At 40.7% G+C, this 21262-nt stretch overlaps 1 protein-coding gene across 4 annotated transcripts in view; it reads left to right on the plus strand.

The window, feature by feature from the left end:
- BRD1 (bromodomain containing 1) overlaps positions 1-20608 on the plus strand; it is a 43439-nt gene extending 22831 nt beyond the window's left edge. For 2 of the 4 annotated variants that reach the window (XM_081929131.1, XM_081929132.1), the window contains exons 9-13: positions 8034-8169; positions 8545-8672; positions 12043-12152; positions 16397-16551; positions 18758-20608. In XM_081929131.1, the coding sequence (XP_081785257.1) occupies positions 8034-8169; positions 8545-8672; positions 12043-12152; positions 16397-16551; positions 18758-18941 (713 nt within the window). In that variant the 3' untranslated portion in view covers positions 18942-20608. Of the gene's footprint in view, positions 1-3570; positions 3781-8033; positions 8170-8544; positions 8673-12042; positions 12153-16396; positions 16552-18757 lie in introns of those variants that run through there. The other 2 variants (XM_081929130.1, XM_081929133.1) reach the window with 2 other exon arrangements.
- The last annotated feature ends 654 nt before the right edge of the window (positions 20609-21262 follow it).

Below are 21262 nucleotides of genomic sequence, written 5' to 3' on the forward strand. Positions count from 1 at the left end.
ATACAATTGTGTTCTGCATCTCGATGGGGAATGTGCCACAGGAACAACTGTTTAATGGGCTGCCCCAACTATCACACACTACAGAATGTTTTTACCCACAAAGTCTATATTTGAGTTTCCACCCCCACCATTTCTCATTGCAGTTTCTAGAAATGTCACATCAAACTGTCTTGACTAGCATTTGGTGCAGAGAGAGAAATGTCTTTTGTAGTTGGTGCCTCTGTATGTTTCCATGTGTGTTTATTTTACTTAATCATTTTTTCATTTATATACACACACACATACATAGATACAAACCCCATTTACCTGAATATCCACCGGAAGCATGTTCTTAGCCTGACTTGTTTTAGCAAATAGTAGCATCTAGTACAGGCTTCCTCAGCCTCTGCCCTTCAGATATTTTTGAGCCTACAATTCCCAGCATCCCTGACCACTGGTCCTGCTAGCTAGGGATCATGGGACTTGTAGTCCAAAAACAACTGGAGGACCGAGGTTGAGGAAGCCTGATCTAGTAGCTGCTTGACTTAGCTTTAAAGTCAGTATTTTACAAGTGGAACTCATTTTTTCCTTGTGTCTAGAATGCCATCTGAACAAAGTTTACCTGTGTGTGTCTGTTCTCATTGTGTTTCATTATGCCTGCCTACACACCTAAGGAACCTCTAGCGCAAGAGTATGCCACTTGCTAGTTTGTTTCTTGCAGCTCATTATGAACTCATAGCAGAGCCCCCCCCCTTCTCTATATTTGTCCAGAGTCTTCCTACTGAACACGTTTTCTCTTTTTTACTGAGGTTATAGCAAAGGTCCAGAAGCTCACAAGACCGTCAACCAGTGGTTCACAAGCGTTCCTTGGCTTACTTGCCAGCTATCACATGTAATTGCTACCAGTCCCCTCTCCTGCGTCATCTGGCATTCACAGAATACCTGGGAGGGTAGGCATTTGTGTGGAGGTAAGGGGGCAGTAAGAAATAGTGGAAGTGTCACCATTTGCTTGGTAGGAACTTCTGCTATTTCTTACCTGCTCAAAAACTGCAATGGAAATTAGACTTGCGACTAGCAATCGGTGTCCTGTTCTCTTGAGGCTCTTGCCGCTTGCTGGTGAGTGGCCTTGTTGATCCCTTTTGATCCCTTTTTGATCAGTTGCCTGGAACTTGGGTTGCGAGGACAACATCCGAGTACTCATGCCCTTTCCTTCCTACCATTGGAATGGTGTGTTTCTCTTTTCCTTCCTCTTCTTGGCCCAGCCTCCTCACGCTTTCCTGAGAAGTTCCAATTGTGCCGTTCCAGTTTCACAGTGAACACGTGATGACACATAGTGCTGTTTCTTTTCTCTCCTCCCCGCTGCCTGCCTCACTACTACACGTGAAAGAGGTAAAGTGCCCCTAAAGTTGAGAAGCAGCAGGGAGAGAGAAGTGTTGTTGTCCCCTTTTTTTCAGAACTCCAATTTTTACTGTTGATTTTTTAAATTAAAAAAATGTATAGTGGACGCTCGGGTTGCGAACATGATCTGTGCGAGAAACACGTTCGCAACCCGCAGTGCTGCGTCCTCACACGCTCAGGTTGCAATTTGGCGCTTTTGCGCAAGTGCCGTAACCCGGAAGTAACCCATTCTGGTACTTGCGGGTTCGGCGCGGTGCACAACCCAAAATCGTGCAACCTGAAGTGTCTGTAAACTGAGGTATGACTGTATAGGTAAATGTTAAATATACCGTATTTTTTGCACCATAACACTCACTTTTTTCCTCCTAGCAAGTAAGGGGAAATGTCTGTGCGTGTTATGGAGGGAATGCCTATGGGTGGCTTGCCTACGGATTTTCCTCCTCTAAAAACTACGTGCGTGTTATGGTCGGGTGCGTGTTATAGAGCGAAAAATACGGTATTTTTCTTGGCAAATGTTTTATAGCACCTATTTTAAATAGTTGCAAAATCTAGAAAGAGGGGTGAGTTTATAATCCTAACCCAGAAATAAGTTTTTCCCTGGTGGTATCAACTGAATATTCCCTTCTGAGGGAAAAGAAGAAGAAAATGCTGTAAAGCTTTTTTTTTAATTTGTGTGTGTTTCTGTCCCATCTCTCTTATATAGAACTTTTTAAGCCCATAAAATATTCAGGCAGTATTAGTTAATTGGCAAATGTTTCTTCTTTGCACTTAAATAGACCTTTTGTAAATACTGTTGTGCTTTGAGTAGAAGGATGGCATAGTGCAGTATTTTGTTGTTGAATAAAGCTGTTTCAGAGTGTCAACACTATTTCAATTACCGTATTTTTTGCACCATAACACTCACTTTTTTCCTCCTAAAAAGTAAGGGGAAATGTCTGTGCGTGTTATGGAGGGAATGCCTATGGGTGGCATGCCTACGGATTTTCCTCCTCTAAAAACTATGTGTGTTATGGTCGGGTGCGTGTTATAGAGCGAAAAATACGGTAATCATCTTACAAGACTCTTCTAATGTATATTGCGGATGCAGATGACTTGCTGCTGGCCTTATTAAGAAAACTTCCATAAAGCTGTCTTTCTAGATCCCTAGTGTTCATGCAATCTTTGATATCTGTTAGCAGAGAAAAAGCTCTTTCTAAGTGTTCTCATGACTGTTGATGAAAACTTAAGTTTAACTTAAGTATAAAATTGGCAGGGAAAAACTAATAGACTATCAACTATACTAGAATATCTTACCCGGTTTTTGTTAGAAATATTGAAATGATAATGTTTCCAGTACTTTACTGAAAATGTAAGCAGGACAATTCTATAGCTATATCTCTAATGTGGAAAAGTAAGATCCTTTCTTAAATTGTGTGTGTGTTATGTAATTATTAAGGAAATGCTGTGAGAGTGTTTTGGAAAGAATAAGCTCAGTTTACTTCTGAAATTGTGGAACTTGATGCCCTCTAGTCTGTTTTCTTATTTGTGGAGCAATTGACAGTAGCTGGAAACATTTCTAAAACGCTGCATAGAAATCTTACGATCCATCAATTAACTGCAGCGTATATTGTTTTCTTTGAACTACTTAACTATTGTACATGGTAAAAGCAAAATTTGGAATAAACAATTTAGTAGTTCCTTCACCCTAAGCCTACAATTTCCTTTTTAAAAAATTCTGTGTGCTGAAAACCAGTTCAGTAGCATCTTGTGACCCTTAGCACATGCTTCTGCTAACTCACAATACACCTTCTAAATTCACATGTCCTTGGGCTTCGTCTGCTAATGTCTTACTGTACTGCTGAAGCATCTTTAGAGGTACTGATGCTCCAAATATAGAAATAGGTGGATCAATTAATCTGTCATCTTCTTTCATTGGAATGAATTTCTGCAAAAATGCGGCCCCTGTTCATGGTATCTCTTATGAAAAATGCCCCTAAGCTCTCTGCTGCTTTCAGTAATGAGCAGTTGATTCAAAGTGGAGAATATTTCAGTCTTCCACTTTCAGATATTACATTAAATATGACTAGTAGAAGACATTGATAGTTTGCATAGTTTTTGCTATTCTTGCTCTGAATACTGCTGGGAGGAGGGCTTATTTAATTAAAGCTCTTTTCCCTTTCAGTGAGACTAAATGGCTTTTTCACTGTCTTCCAGGTTCTCATATTAACTAATATGCTGAGTATTTATCTATTTGGATCCTAATTATTTTCTATTATCCTGAACACGGACTGGAATTCAATGTAATGATCATTTTGGAACGCAGAAAGACAATTACATTTCAAGTAATTATTTTGGATCATGTTGGAGACACCAGCCATCCTTAAAAACAAAATCAATATCTTGAACCCTGTTGGAGGAAGTCTTTGATATATATGAACCTATGCTCTTCATTCAGTATATTTCCCCATCTCCGTAAGTTATGAAGTTGTATGTTGCAATCTTATGTGACATAAATTGGTCGCAGTTTTACCAATCCCCAGAAGTCTTACCTCAAACGTGCTCCTTGTGGGTTGATTGGTTAAGAATGTTCCTTTCCATCGCCATTCCTCTGCAAGCCAATCTAATCTTCCCTTGGCCAGGATATAGACTCCATAATACATTCACCAAATATAATAACTACATTTCTCTCCATCTTTATTTTGTTGCAGAAAATACAGGGCTCTATAGGAATTGAACATGATTTTGCACTAGCACTGGGCAGCAAACAGGGTCTATATAGTGGTGCCATTCATTGATTATTGAAAATACTTGCCAGCCGACACCCTCAATTACTGCCTAGATCAGAAAACCCAATCCTGCGTTATACAGAGAGGGAATTAGGCAAGGGTTTTGTAACTTCCTAAGCCAAAGGGATTTTGAATTCCTAAATGCAGTATCTTATGTTTACTTTCCAAACTTAGTATTCCTCATTTTTTTAAAAAAAAAAATCCTTCCCTTTTTCTTCTATTTCTTCATAACTGATTGCTTTCTACTGCATTGACTTTTTTCAGAGTCCAGTTGAGAATTCTTATCTGGTAGACATGGGACTACTTCTTTTTTACATAAATTTTAAACACTCTTGACACAATAAGTTTGACTCCATATTTACAGATTGGGTATAACTTCAGTTCCAAAATATCCTGTGTTTCCATGAAATGGTTAGTTGTGTTACAGCAAGGAGTAGTTGTAGTTGTAGCTTCTACTGTGACAGTTGCATATCTGCTTCAACTTACACTCAAGGTAAAGGTAAAGGGACCTCTGACTGTTAGGTCCAGTTGCGGACAACTCTGGGGTTGCTGCGCTCATCTCTCTTTACTGGCCAAGGGAGCCGGAGTACAACTTCCGGGTCATGTGACCAGCATGCAGCACACGGAAACACTGTTTACCTTCCCGCTGGAGCGGTACCTGTTTACTTGCACTGCGTGCTTTCGAACTGCTAGGTGGGCAGGAGCTGGGATGAAGCAACAGGAGCTCACCCCGTTGCGGAGATTCGAACCGCCGACCTTCTGATCGGCAAGCCCTAGGCTCTCTCTCTCTTCACCTATTAAAAATAACATTCTTTCCACAGTATGAAAATCTTAAGTACATGTTGTTACATAGAATATCTTCATCAATAGTAGTCAAAGAGTTCTTTACTACTTAGAAAGTATTCTGTTGTCCCTTAACTAGCTTCTTGCAGCATGAGCTTGTGTAGGCAAGAGCTTGTTCATCAGAAGCGCAAAGGATCTGAAATGGACTATGAACAATGAAATTTCATAGGCGTTTAACATTTAGAATGCCACACTCTTCCTTGTTGAAACAGACTAACATGCCTTTTCTTCTGAATGTACTCAAAATAGCCGTAGCAAAGAATGGTGTGTTAGGAAAAAGTTGTTTGGACAACTAATGAAAACTTAGAAACACAGAAAGATCATTGTAAAGGTCTGTTAACTTCCCGTGGAGTACTAATGGTTCCAGAAAACTTCAGTGTGGATCTGACAGAGCATCTCAAATGCAGAAGAAAATGAAAACAGATTCAGCTATTTTACCATTGCTCCAACAGAGTCTCTAAAATTGCTTGAGAAATTGATAGTATCCGGCTACCAAGTGCTTCTTCCTCGTTACTCTCTAATTTTTGTAAATTGTGTTAGGCCAGGCCAAAATGTTTTATGCAACTGTATCTGTTTCTGGCAACACCTGGGACTCAGCTATACTGCTGCAAATAAAATGTTTTGTGTGTGTTGTAAAGTGAAACATGTGGCACTAGATGACAATGGTGAGCTATGGCAAATTCAATATATTTTTCAAAAACTTTTTTTTTAAAAGAAAAAGCATTTTCACAGCATTTTTATATATGTGTAGATTCCACCCTTTTCTTGCTAAGTTATCAATTATGTTTTTGTATACTTCTATGGCTGTGTTTGGATTTAATGGTGGATTGTGGTTTAGCATTACACAAACAAACCTTGGAGTGCTTCCCCCTTGCCTTTCTCTACTAGAGTGGCTAAGAGAAGTCTGGAAGCTTTTTTTTTTTAAAAAATAGTAACTATAGTTTAGCTTACAACTGCAGGACACGCTGCAGCTCATTTTTGTAATGCTAGACTACATTTTCGTGTCATGCTTGAACCAGCCCTGTATGTTTTACACATATTTCTGCAATTTATTAGCACTCATTGTGGAATAGTGTGGGGATGTAAGGAATGGACTTCGGTTGGATATGGTATTTGAACTTCTGTGCTTTAACTGCTCATATAGAAGTGTGTGTCCAAAAGTTTTAAATTGTCTTTCCAGTTTGCCTGAAATATTTTTCTGTTTGGCTCACACAACAGATCAGCATGCAGTATTACACTGGTTTCAATTCTAAGCATTTGATCCTCTGGTCTCTTAGAAATAATGATGCTGGCCCATTCAAGCCCTTCTGTGTGTACATACTACTTGGAAAATATTCACTTTGCAAATATTATTGCATTTACATTTAGCTTATATTTAGCATTCCTCCCCCCCAATTCATGCTGTCCTGTTTTGGAGGAGGATGAAGATCTTACCTGTGTGGGGCTTCAGCCCTATAACTGCTCTTTCTAACAGTAGTTTTTCAGTAAGATTTGCGCACAGTGTCAGTAATGCAGTAATCTTTTCCTATGCACCACCACCTTGTAAAATGAGTACCGGTATATAAAACAAGGAAGCTTCATGAAACCTTCAAAGCTGATACGACACAAGCTATTGTTGACTGCTTCTCATTTTGATTTCTCTGTACCCTGTATATTCTGGTGTAAAAATGCAGAGTGACTAACTGAATGACAAGAAGGAGCATATGTGGGTATAGGGAAATTGTAATCTCAGTTTGCCTGCATTCTGTATTGCAGTTGGTTGTCTTCAGCTTGTATTGCCACAGGTTCATATCTTGTTGGATCGACTAGTGTCTGACTTGTTCATCACACGGTACCAGTTTTAGGAAAAGTTATTTCTTAGAGCAGGTTTCTTTTTTTTTCTTTTTTTGAAAAATGAAAGATTGGAAACATGTTATTTAAAACACTCCAAGGAAGCATAATTTTAGTGTTGCTGTGTTCACCACAAGTGTTTGTATACTGGCGGAACCATGCCTCCATATAGGCCATCTTACCCTCTGCAGCTGGTGTGCCAAGCAGATCTTATCCCCCCGCCCCAAGCGAGGCAGAGAGCTTTTAAGCTCTTAGACTTGCTTACTGGACTCACAGGGGTCTTCTGAGATCTTGCAAGAGGCTCCCAGAGCCAGGCAGAGAGCTTAAAAGCTCTTTTTGCCCCGGGAAAACCCTGCACAAAAAGCTCTCTGCCTTCCATGCTCTTAATTTATGGGATGTCAACCAATCAGTTTTCACCAGTGTAAAAATGTACCTAAGTTGTGAGTCACCTGCGTGTTTTCAACGTATTTTATGCATCTGTTGAATCTTATGTACAATTTTCATTCATGGTCAATTGAAGCATCTTTCAGTTTTATTTATTATTACAATATGAGACACTATCATTCCTGTTTCTAAAATAAGAGAAGATCAAATTTCAAAGTTGGCAGATAAGCTGTTCGGGTTGTGGACTTTTATACTAGTTTAGTTCTGTATTAGGCTTCTGTACACAGGTTCTGAATCCTAAACTGAATATGTGCAGACAGTGTTAGCATTTTCTAGAGCTCTATTGAAAGTTAGCAGTCGCCTATTTGATACCAGACTGGTCCTTACGCTGCTGGGAGGTTGGAGACAGCCATTCTCCATTTTCTTCTGACGATTTGAGAAATAGAACGAGTTTGCTGTCACTTGCAACTCAGATGCTTTAAGTACTGCATTAACTCACATTCTTTTAATTTTTAGATATTTAATGAAAATGTAGACCTGTCTTTTGTATGTTTGCCTAGACTTCATTCTGCATGCATTGCTTTAGGAGCGGCACAGTTTGATATATCTTGCAACAAGTATCAGTCCCTTGATTTTACCTCCTCTATCTTCACTGATGTCTACACATTCTGCATGTTCCACTTAACTATTTAACATTTAATCTCATTCCTCTTGCACATGTTACAGCTCTATTAACAGAGGTACTAAAACATGCACATAAGTATATATTGAAACATGTATGAAAATACAATCCACTTCCACATTATGTGTATTTTTCTCTTGTTAACCTGCCAGGTCTTTCGAATGGTTTTGGAGATGGCAGTAAAGAGTCGGAGTTAAATGATACTCCAGGGAGAAAAGTTGAACCTCGTCGCCGTTGTGCATCAGAGTCCAGTATATCCTCAAGTAACAGCCTGTTGTGTAATTCAAGGTAAAAAATGTGGTGTTATTAGCCCAAAGTATGTTCAAAATATAATTATTTGGATCTAGTCTTCCTATAAGCAGAGGTACTGCAGTTTGTCATTTGCCCTGTGCCTCTTGAAAATATTCTCTGGAGGGTTGCAGGACCCTCTGGAACAGTGAGGAAAGTGGTAAAAATCCCCATTTCCCTTCCTCAAGCAAGAATCTTCACTGGATTTCAGAAGTGGGCAGCCCACCCAACAGTAATATTAGTTACTGGGGTGAGAGACTTCTGGCATATAAATGGCCATGTCCATGAAACCTTGTAAAGAAGTATAACGATTCACGTGTTTCTGCAAACTATTGTTATTGTTATTATGTTTTCTGACACTTCAAATGTTTCTAGTTTTAGCCTGCCAAAATGTGGGAAAGGCAAACCAGCGCTTATACGAAGACACACGTTAGAAGACCGAAGTGAGTTGATATCATGCATTGAAAATGGAAACTACGCAAAAGCAGCAAGAATTGCGGCTGGTAACTGATATATTTACGCTATGTATTTATAAAAAATATCTGGCGTTTCTTCCTGCCTGCTCTCTATAAACGAAGGGCGATGCCTTCCCAGGACATCTTACTCTGTGGCCAGATGAATGTGAGACTTTGCCTATTTGTGTCTACCTCTTGAAGATACCCGTTAGGTTTTCCAACTTGCCCCCCATGTGCCTCCTTCTGATCGATCTCTTATTTCCTCTGCCTCAGACATTTTGAGGTTGAACATAACAAACACAAACCTCCCACCCATATTTCTCTCCTATGCACCCTTTTCTAAACTCATCGTTAAGATTGATCTGCTTTGAACACCCGTTACACCTTTAAACTCCTCTTTCCTTGTCTTGCGTTCTGCTCTTTGTGATTATAGCAGTTGGTCCCTTATGACTATTTAACCATTCCCTTTAGCGCATCTCCACCTCGAGGCCTTGTTAGCATTGCCTTTCCTGCACCGGCCTTGCTTCACCTCATCTGCTTTCCCTCAGCTGTGTTGTCTCTTGTTCACGCCCTCGTTACTTCTTTTGTCCATCTAATATAAACTGTAAGCCCTTTGAGCACTATATTTTCCCTGTTCTATATATTGCCTTAACACACTGGTGTCACTAAGCAAATAAATTTCAATTAACAAAGAACTCTTAGTTTGCATGTTGTGTTCAGGGCTTTCCATGTTGACTCTGCTCCAAAATGCCAGGAAATCGCAGCTGAGAACAAGACACATTATTGAGGCAGTATGGTACGGGATCCATGCTGTGGTTAGTTCAAGCTTCGCCGCCACCTTGGAGCAGAATGGCTTGCAGTTCAGAATCAGAAGAACCTTTATTTGCACCAGCCACTAGCCGTAGCAATAAAATAAAATACAGTGTACTGAAGATAGAGGTAAAAACTTAACTATACAAAATACATTCTGGAGGTTTACATCAATGATCAAATAATAGACCTTATTCTAATTGCCCCTGCTAAATTTTTTGCAGTTTTTGCTGTCGCCCGATTATCTTGATCTGCTAGAAGAAAGGACACAGTAGCAGAGGTTGAGTGACCTGGTATAGATAGCATTTCAAAGGCTTTCCATTGCAGAGGGATCAGCCTAACTCCCAGATTTGTCTGTTCACTGGAATAGACAAGTGGGGTCTATGCAGCTGAAGCTAACATGCAACTGAAGTTACCCTTCCATGTTACAACTACACAACTGGCACAAATGATAAGAGTTGGAAGGGGCTGTTTAAGAAGGGAGGAGGAGCAGTTGACACGCACACAGACACACACAACCAGGGTTTGCCTTCCACCATTACACTTCTGTTTATAGGTATGGTACTGTATTTGAGTGCTGGGGCCTCTTAATAAATTACCTGCTCAGAAACTGGTTATACTTCAGAACACTGTGTGGAACGAGATCCTGGGCATAAACTTATACCATCATTTATACCTGAACCATATTTCAGCTTTTCTGAAGTTCAGTCTGTATGTGCCTCAAGTCTGTTAGACTTAGCTGAGATGCTCCTGAAGAGCCTGTAGGAAACTGAGTTGTCAAGAAGTCTAGTCATTTGATACGATTAAAACACAACACACATCTGCCTCCATTTCTAGTTATAGCAGTGGAAAGTGGAACTGTGTATTGGTAATTTAAAATTACAGTGGTACCTTGGTTCTTGAACATAATCTGTTCTGGAAGTCCTTTCGACTTCCAAAATGTTTGAAAGCCAAGGCACGGCTTCTGATTGGCACTGGCACCCCGGAAACAATAGCTGAAAGCCGCATCGGACGTTTGGCTTCCAAAAAAACATTTTAAAACTGGAACACTTCTGGATTTTTGGCGTTTGGGAGCCGAAATGTTCGAGTACCAAGGTGTTCGAGAACCAAGGTTACATCGTATAAACTTGAAATAATTTTCTATGCTTCCTTTCCTCCAAGGAGCTCGAAGTAGTGTACATAATTCTGCCTCTTCCATTTCATCCTCGCAAAAACCCTGTGGTACCTTAGCCGTCACGGCTGATGAGGATTCCTTATCCACCAAACTAACCCTTACCCTACATTGGTTCACTTTATAAACTACTCTTTTGGAAAATTAAAACCATGTGTTGTGTCAGTGTGGAATCTGGCATACAGAATGTAACTGAGGTAGGGTATGATTTGACCAAATTTCACTCGCACTTTGTATTGATATTCTCTTGAACATTGGGTTTGCTGTGTGCACAGAATGGCAGGGTGGTGGAAGGACCTTTCTTACTTGCAAACTTCTCTGACTCGTAAAATGGGCTGCCTTTCAAACTGTTGCTGGGCAACAGCGGTTCATACTGAGCACGTGCATCAATTTCCTCATTCATGGGAGCTTAGGCAAACTTTGGACCAGAAAATGCTTTTTTTTTTTTAAAAAAAAAAAAGGCAACTCCTGGGTAATGGCACGAGTTAGACATTCCCCTTGATCTATTGCAGTAAAAAGTTTTGCAAAAGATGCAGTAAAAACAAAAACCTTTCCAAAAAGTCCACCCACTCCCACTCTCCTTTTTCTTAATTGCAAGTCTGAGGGCAAGGACCATCTAATTATAATTTTTTGTAAGCTGCTCTTAAGAGTCTTTTTGGCAAAAGGGTTGGGGAGTAAATGCCGTACATAAATAAAACCAAACCATCAATGTCTTTGGGAAGGAAAAAAATGGTTTAAAAGTGCTAGTCGCTCATCAAACATTTTTCTCATTCAAAAGTCATTTTATAGCATTTCTACCTCAAATTCAGTATGGACCTAACTCTTCTACCCTGTCAAGTTCCAAATCAAGCCATAGAAATTGCATCCCCACTTCCAGATTCCTTATTATACTTCCAGAATGTGAGTCAACCACTTTATTTCAGTGGGTCTACTGTTACTAAAAGTTAGTTGACTTGCTGTTTGATTTTTCTTCTTCAAATCTACACTAAATAACAGGAGAACAGAATCACAGGACTGCCAGTTTCAATTTGTGGAAATGATCACTCATGAGTCTTATAAGGCCACAGCCAACAAATTCTCTTAGCTCAATGTATCTGTGGTTCTTGCATATGTTACTCTGTTCTCCCAGTCAGCCAATGAACTCTGTGTAACAATATATTGAGCTATCTCCAACCTTGATGTAGCCGCTTTTCTGCATGGAATGTTTTGTTCCGAAACCTATGTGGTATGGACTGCTTTTCACCACACCAAAGACTTGAGCAAGTAGAAGAGCAAAGATTAACTGCTGGTTAAAATTGCCTAAACAACATAGGAGCTGCTTCATGCTAATGCCCTACTCAAAGGGCACACACAAAGTTTACCTTTTCAGTGTGTCAACCATTGCATCAACTGTAGCCGTTATTGATTTACTCTCTCTTTCTCTCTTTTCCCCTTTAGAAGTTGGGCACAGCAGCATGTGGATTTCAACAGATGCTTCCAATTCTGTCCTTGAGCCTCTAAAAGTTGTGTGGGCCAAATGCAGTGGGTATCCTTCCTATCCAGCACTGGTGAGTTGTCATTTATATTAGAGGTGACTAGAAGTACCGTATTTTTCGCTCCATAGGACGCTCCTGACGAAAAGACGCACCAAGTTTTTAGAGCAGGAAAACAAGAAAAAAAAATCGGACTCAAATGTTGTACTAAGCTATTTAAAACAGCAAAGTGTGTGGCTCCTGTCCACTTTGCTGCTTTAAAGCGAGCCACGGTATATAATGAAGAGAATGGGCAAAGGACAGACATTCCATTATATTGCAGCTGTTTTCATTATCACTGGGAAGTCAGTATTGGCAGCAGTCACAAAAACTAAAATTTGAGCATTTTACTGTTATTAATCAAGAATATTAATAGTCAGGGAGAGAAACCAGGGCTGTGCAAATGAGAAGTGCTTGGAGTATGGAGGAACAGCAAAGAGATAAAATGATTGCGCTCCAGTTCCTAAATCTCTGAAGTTTTCTCAAAATAGGCATGGTTGTTTTGAAAGGAAGATTCAAAATGGAGTGACTGAGCAAAGAACAAAGGAGGAAAAGAGGGCAGATAAATAGCTTCCATTCAATAACAAGAGAACACAATGTTTTTGGTTTGGTATAGGTGGACTGTACTTGTAAGAATTTGTATAATGAATTATAGATTTGGAGTGGAATATCAGTGTCTCTTTTCAGCAATAAAGATTAGCTGCTAGGAACATGGTCCACACACAAACACACAGGATGTCTGGTTATAGTTGTGCAGTTTAAACTGTTCCTGAGCCAGATGCCTGCTCAGTTGTAGCTGAGCTCACTATTACTGGTTTGTGGAGATGCTTTGCATGTATTTATGACTATTTCTGCAAAACTGCTACTTGAAGAAATCCCCAAACTTAATATTTTTAAACTTCAAATGGAGCTCAGAATCCTGTTAGGCAATCCTCTGCAGTTGAATAAGGAGGCACTGAGAGACAGCAATTTGCTGCTCCCCACCAAGCATCCCAGGGGTGCAGGGCAAAGAGCACCCCAGGAGCACACAGCCTTCCCTCTGCATGCAAACCTTGTCGGGGCTTCAGGGGAAAGCAAAGGCTGTAGGCAGAGCAGTGTGGCTCCTCCCCCCCACCCCAAAGAGCACCCCAGGAGCACACAGCCTTCCCTCTGCTTGCAAACCTTGTCGGGGCTTCAGGGGAAAGCAAAGGCTGCAGGCAGAGCAGTGTGGCTCCTCCCCCCCACCCGAAAGAGCACCCCAGGAGCACACAGCCTTCCCTCTGCATGCAAACCTTGTCGGGGCTTCAGGGGAAAGCAAAGGCTGTAGGCAGAGCAGTGTGGCTCCTCCCCCCCACCCCAAAGAGCACCCCAGGAGCACACAGCCTTCCCTCTGCTTGCAAACCTTGTCGGGGCTTCAGGGGAAAGCAAAGGCTGCAGGCAGAGCAGTGTGACTCCCCACTCCACCCCCCAAAAGCACCCCAGGAGTGCGGAGCAAAGGCGCACAGCCTTCCCTCTGCTTGCAAACCTTGTCAGGGCTTCAGGGGAAAGCAGAGGCTGCCGGCAGAGCCGCGTGGCTCCTCCCCCCCCATCCCAGGAACACACAGCCTCCCCTCTGCTTGCAAACCTTGCCGGAGCTTCAGGGGAAAGCAGAGGCTGCCGGCAGAGCCGCGTGGCTCCTCCCCCCACCCCCAAAGAGCAGCCCGGGAGTGCACAGCCTTCCCGCTGCTTGCAAACGTTGCCGGGGCTTCAGGGGAAAGCGGAGGCTGCCGGCAGAGCACCGTGGCTCCTCCCCCCACTCCTAAAGAGCAGCCCAGGAGCGCAGGGCAACAGCGATTTGGTTCCAGGGACCACACATTCGCTCCATAAGACGCACAGACTTTTTCCCTTACATTTTAGGAGGGAAAAAGTGCGTCCTATGGAGCGAAAAATACGGTAACATACCTTTTTTTTTATTCCAGTTGCACAATTTATTATGGGTTGCACAATTTATTATGAGTTCATGAAATGGCAAGTGGTAGTTGTCATATTCTGACGCTTTCAGAGTCAGTTTCCATGTAAGTGTCATGTTAGCCCAATTTTGGAAGTGATACCCATTAATTAGTTTCCCATTAATTTATTCCAACTTGTATGTATATATGTCCCTTCATATCCATGTTTGGAGATGTCAACTCTCCAATACGTTCTTAAACAACAACAACAACAAGCAAACCTGGTTTTCTGTACCAAGTTGGAATAAATTGATACTGGAAATATTAATAGATCCATTTCAATAACAGTTTATGCCTGGTTTTGGTACAGAAATGGTTTTGGTCTCCCTTTATAATGACTTCTGTCAGGAGAGTGGGGAAATGCGTTCCAGTTACTTCTCCTTGACTTCTCAGCGGCTTTTGATACTATCGATCACGGTATCCTTCTGGAGTAGCTGTCCGAGTTAGGGATGGGCATCACTTCTTGGTCTTCCTTAGCCGTTTCCAAGAGAGTAATGCTTGGGGAGTTCTCTTCAGCTCTGTGGAGTCGTCAATGTGGGTTCAGTTTAATCCCCCATGCTGTTTAGTATCAACATGAAACCACCGAGTTGGGCTATCCACAATTTGGGACTATGTTGTCAGCAATATGCTGATGACACACAGCTCTACTTCTCCTTTGCATCTGCAGGTGAGGCAGTTGAAGTGCTGGACCAGTGTCTTGCCTGGTAATGGGACTGGATGACTGGATGAGAGCCAACAAACTGGAGCTCAGTCCAGATAAGACTAAGCCACTGTTAGTGGGTTGTTCCCTAGAGTGAATGCATGGGAAGTTGCCTGCTCTTGACGGGGTCACATTCCCTCTGAAGGAGTGGGTACATAGCTTGGGGGTACTCCTGGAACCATTGCTGTCACTTGAGGCTCAGGTGGCCTTGGTGGTACAGAGTTCCTTCCCTCAGCTTTGACTGGTGGCCCAGCTGTGCCGCTATCTGGACAGGGATAGCTTCGCTTCTGCTGCCTGTGCTTTGGCAATCTCCAGTGTAGATTAATACAATGCATTGAACATGTGGCTGCTTCTGAAGGTGGTTTGGAAACTTCAGTTGGTGTAGAAAATGGCGGTCACATTGCTCAATTAGTTGCCAGACCCAATTCAAAGTGCTGGTTTGGATCTGTAAAGCTTTAAATGGCTCAGTACTGCTCTGTGGTCCAAACCACTGAGCCTCTTGGGCTTGCCGATCAGAAGGTTGGTGGTTTGAATCTGCACAAAGGGGTGAGCTCCCGTTGCTCTGTCCCATCTTCTGCCAACCTAGCAGTTCAAAAGCACACCAGTGCAAGTAGATAAGTAGGCAGGAAGGTAAACGGTGTTTCCATGCACTCTGGTTTCCGTCATGGTGTTCCGTTGTGCTAGAAGCGGTTTAGTCATGCTGGCCACATGACCCGGAAAGCTGTCTGTGGACAAACGCCTGCTACCTCGGCCTGAAAAGCAAGATGAGCGCCACACCCCATAGTCGCCTTTGACTGGACCAGGGGTCCTTTACCTTTTTATTTTTTACCTGAAGGTCTGAACCAGGCCTTCAAATCATCATCCAAGATCCTTCTTCATGTGCTTCCTCCACAAGAGGTCTAGAGGGTGGCAACACGGAAATGGGCCTTTTCTGCCATGGCTCTCTGGAATGCTCTCTCCAGAGAGGCTCTCCTGGTGCCTTCGCTACATATCTTTAGGCTCCAGGCAAAAATGTTCCTCTATAACCAGGCCTTTGACTAATTAAACAATCTGGACTTTCAGTTTTGTTTATGAGAGGGTGTTATTGGTGATGGTGGTTGTTGTATGTATTTTGTGTTTCCATTCTGTAGTGTTATGCTATGAAATGGCCTGTGATCTTTGGTTAAAGGGTGGTATATGAATTTAATAAATAACCATAATAACCACAATGTCTAACAAATTAAAGTCTTAAGTATTGGATACCAAAGTGTACTTAATGGGTAAATAGTTGGTTATTTCAAAGAGGTTACTGTAGCACAGGGCTGGCTTGCCTGTGGTCCTTCAGAGATAGCTGGATTCAAACTCGCATCATCCCTGATTGTTGATTAGGCTGGCTGGAATTGAGCAACCACTGGAGGACCACAAGTTAGTTATCCTTGCTGTAGCAGCCTGGGGCTTCATCATGTGGGAACTGAATGGGAAGTTACCACATTATTAAGAGTGTGACTCCTGTGAATTGAGTTTAATGTTGTGTACATTGGTTTGAGATTTATGTGAGTAGAAAGCTGCCTAATATACAATAAAATCTTTAAGAACAGTTACTAAATTATTATTCTTTCTCCTCCATTTTATAGATAATTGACCCTAAAATGCCTCGTGTTGCTGGTCATCACAATGGTGTTACAATACCAGTGCCACCCCTTGATGTGTTGAAAATTGGAGAACAAATGCAGACCAAATCGGATGAGAAGCTTTTCTTGGTTTTATTTTTTGACAATAAAAGGAGCTGGTATGTAAACTTCTTTCTCAAGTGAAAAAGTCCTGTATATTTTAACTGTAAGGGCAGCTGAAAATGTGATAAATTGGGTTCCACAGCTCCTTATTTGCTCAGAAATGGAATTTTGCAGGAGATAAAAATGTTACTTGCGTGATCCAAATAATTTTAGGAAGCATAAAAGCTCCAGCTTCTGAAAAACCTGATTCCTCCTATAGTAACTGTGTTTAGACATCATGATAAACCATAGTTTATTTTGAAAGGAATAAGGCTGTGCTAGCCTTGGGCTTAAAGGCTTCCCCTTTCCCTCTTCCAGCGCAAAAACAAAGCTTAACTTGAACTTTATTTGAAACGAGCCACCTTTATGATTCATGGTTTGAAGTTGGCTTGCTTTAAACCATACTTAAGAGTAACCATGGTTTTTTCAGGTTCAGCTGTAATGATCAGCTACAGTGAACCGGAAACTGAATTGAAAGCTTCAGAACTTCTCAATTTAGCAGCACCAGTGGAAAATTTGGAGTGTGCAAGCACAAGATTTGTGCAGGCACATTCCCGCCATGATGAATTATGATTTATTGTGACGTCCAGTTGTAATCAAGGGCCTTATTTGCACATACCACAAAGCCAAGTCATGCTTGAACAAGTACGCACTGAGTGCATGGAGTGAAAATTGCAACTGTTTTGCTCTGGTCCTGCTGTCAGTTAAAGCCATAGTTTGACTTAGCATTATCTGGGCTTTTGTCTCTCTGAGCAAAGCATGTCCTGTTGCCAAGGTTCATTTCATTGCTTTACCAGTCATGGCATATCCGGGACAGATAAACCACAAGCTCGGGTTCAGATGTAACACTACATCTGGTACGCAAGCTGAGACCCTACCTCCCCACAAACTGTCTTGCCAGAGTGGTGCATGCTCTAGTTATCTCCCGCTTGGACTGCTGCAATGCACTCTACATGGGGCTACCTTTGAAGGTGACCTGGAAACTACAACTAATCCAGAATGCGGCAGCTAGACTGGTGACTGGGAGTGGCCACCAAGACCGTATAACACTGGTCTTGAAAAATCTATATTGCCTCCCAGTACGTTTCCAAGCACAATTCAAAGTGTTGGTGCTGACCTTTAAAGCCCAAAACAGCCTCGGTCCAGTATACCTGAAGGAGCGTCTCTGCTCCCATCGTTCAGCTCCGAGGGCTTTCTGGTGGTTCCCTCACTGCGAGAAGTGAGGTTACAGGGAACCTCAGTAGTGGCGCCTGCCGTGTGGAACGCCCTTCCACCAGATTTCAAGGAAATAAACAACTGACTTTTAGAAGACATCTGAAGGCAGCCCTGTTTAGGGAAGTTTTTAATATTTGATGTTTTATTGTGTTTTTAATATCCTGTTGGGAGCCACCCAGAGTGGCTGGGGAAACCCAGCCAGATGGGTGGGGTATAAATTATTATTATTATTATTATTATTATTATTATTATTAATAATAATAATAATAATAATAACAACAACAACAACAACAACCATGTGGCAGGAGTAGCAAAGCTGCCTCTATCATTCACATGTAGCCATAACTTGGCTTAACGTTGCATATGAATTTATCCTCTGCAGACTCTGTTGTAATGTTTGTCATTGTTAGCCTCTGATCCTGTTCAGTACCCATCCTGATTGTGTATTTAGACCTTCAGCTGAGAAATGATGAAACTGCCATCTCATACCAATGCCATGTTTTTAAAAAGTAATCTTGCTAGCCTGCTTGATAATATGGTCCTCATTGAAATGGCCTTGGTTGTCTGAAAAATAAAGTGCAGGCCTAATACTGATGTTCTTGACTGCTGCACATCTTTTCCATGGACCACAGTTTTAAAACCACTTCCTTAGAGAATTTGTCCATTATGAGATTTGTATGAAATTTTGGTTTACTTCCCTGTTTGAAGACCACTTGGGGCTGGTGGTAATGTATGGTTTTAAACATTGGACTCAAACATTTTTGTTCCACCATGCGTTTTTAGCTTTTCATTATTCCGATTACCGCTAATCTGTAAGTGTAGGTTTCTTTTCTTTCCAACAGTTATCCTTGCAATTTTTAATGGAAGTTGGTTTTAATTGTCTGTTGTAGACGGCTGTGAGTGGAAAGGAGGACTTAAAACAAAACAAAAATTGCATGAGAACCAGGGTATTTTTTAATTTTCCAAAATGGTGATAAGTATCTGAGATGTTGACTTATCCTCTTCCAGGCAATGGCTTCCAAAATCCAAAATGATTCCACTTGGGATTGATGAAACAATAGACAAGTTAAAAATGATGGAAGGTCGGAACTCAAGTATTCGCAAAGCCGTAAGGGTTGCTTTTGATCGTGCTATGAACCATCTCAGTAGAGTCCACGGAGAACCAGTCAGTGACTTCAGTGATATTGACTAACATAGGTGCAGCCAAGGCACACAAAAAACCACCCTGTATAGAGATCTACAAATTAACTTCTTCGTCTACAAGAATGTATTGAAGATACAACTTCGTAATCATTGATCCAGTGGCAGGGTTCTGCAGCAGATCCTCTGAATCACCATTGCCATATTGATTTAAAGTTTTTTTTTATCATTGTGTTGCTGTTTGGAGGATTTTTCCACTAAAATATCTTGTTCATAGTGTTCATAAAGTGTACATATATGTATATTCAACTCTTAACTTATTCTGATTTTAGATGTACCTTTTTATTTCTTTTATTTTGGCTGGGAAAGGGATAGATTGTCATTTCCATTTCTTTCCGCATTTTTTTTAATTAAAAAAAAAAACTTCAGCGCCACCTTCCAGCTTAAGGTGCTAGGTGTTTCTTGAAGTAAATAACATCAGATAGATTTGGCTAAATCATATATTATGATATGGTGCTGCTTATGAAACTTGTATGTGATCTGTAGCTTTTTAACAAGACCTCTGAATGTTTGATTTTGCATAAATCAATTAATCTTTGCACAAAGTACCACATAGTTAAGATGTAAATTTACAACAGCAAATGTGTATTTTAAGAGAAGAAATTACATTATTTTGGAGGGTACTTTGTGAGAAAGACAACAGAAGTAAAAAAAAATTATGCTATGTACATCACTTGAAAAATCACCAAAAACACTCCATTGTTGCCCAAAATATCACTTTAGAAATTATTTGTGTTTTACACACAACCGGCTTAAAGCCTGTGAGTATATTATTTCTTGCAAACCATATCTCATCTATCTCCCCTGGATTTTATGTGCCTCCCTGTGTTATATTTATTGTAGAAAATGTATTACTTTGCTTTATAAAGAGAAATAAATGAGAAAGTATATTGATATACATTTTTATATAGGCACATAAGACAATTTGCTTTGGGAGAAAAAGCTGTCTTGGAAATGGTTGTACAAAATAACTTGATGGGTTGTGTGTCATTTGACCTTTTTTTTGTAACTTGTAATCTTTCTTTCAAAGGGGATTTATGTAACTTTTAATTTTAGAACACTTTGGTAGCAATAGAAACTTTGGATACATTTTTGTATGGTACATGTGATGTATATAGAATTAGTACTTTATTTTTATTTCGAAGAATTAAAGCATTACATTTAGGGAAGGAAAATGATAGGGTGGGTTTCGAGTAATAACTTTTATATTAAAAAATAAAGTAAAACTATTGATTGTTGTAGCTACTTTATTTCTATGTTCACTGGAATACTGAATTTGTAACAATGGAAATGGCAAGGATGTTTTCAATGTGATTTATAATGACTACACTATTTATAAGTGCACTGCGGTGGACTCTTCAGTGATAACTTAAATGCTGTACCGAGATATATAATATGCAACACCAAATAATGCATATGAATGCACGAAATATTTATGCCCAGCTTCTTTTTTTTAAAATGGGTTAGCAAAGATGGCAAAGCCAATACTTTTAAAGTCTTTTTAAACAATTTCATTGAATAGCGTTCTTCATTGTAAAACCTGCTTGGATTTTTATTTTAAAGCTACAACCAATTTTGGAATAGTTTCTAATGTTTTTTATTATCTATGGTTTGTAATACCCCCTTAGAAGCTTGAAATAAACTTCCTTTCTCAAGTGATACTTTTGTCATGCATTGGGCCCCTTAGGATGTCTCCATGAGAGCCAGAATCGCCTAACCACTTTCTCATAACAGAGATCACTACAAATGCTATACAAAGGATCCAGTTTTGCACCGAGCTTGCATTTTGAGCCACCTAACCGCTCACAGATCTCATATGCAGCAATATTTGTGATCGCTAAGGAACACTTCTAGGATCTCGAAAGTTTAACTTCTCTGTGTTTGCATTACAAGAAGAACTCTGCAAGGGAACTTAACGTAATGTCTGAGCAGCACAAAGAAAATTGAAGCTGCGGTAGCTTAAATGTGAGGATTGCAAAACTATGTAAACTCTGGACAAAAGGATGTGCATTTGGGGCTGATTGAAAAAACAGCTCCTGTGCTTTTGCCCAGTTGATTTTTCACTAGGCATGCTATAAACGGCAGTAGGCATAGGGCAGGTCACATACCCCAAAGCATTGGAAATTTATCTTCACATCAATAGTTCATTCAATGTGCATCTTCTAGATCTGTAAATACCTTGTATAATATTGGGGTTGCCATTTGCAGGAGTTCCAATAAGATTGGAACATTTGAGAGTTTGTTGAAAGTGTTGGAAATGATGGAATGTGGCTTAAGGAACAGAAACGTGGGTCACAAAGGTGAGAGTTGATC

This window comes from Podarcis melisellensis (assembly GCF_964234715.1).
Source record: "Podarcis melisellensis genome assembly, chromosome: 10".
NCBI lineage: Eukaryota > Metazoa > Chordata > Lepidosauria > Squamata > Lacertidae > Podarcis > Podarcis melisellensis.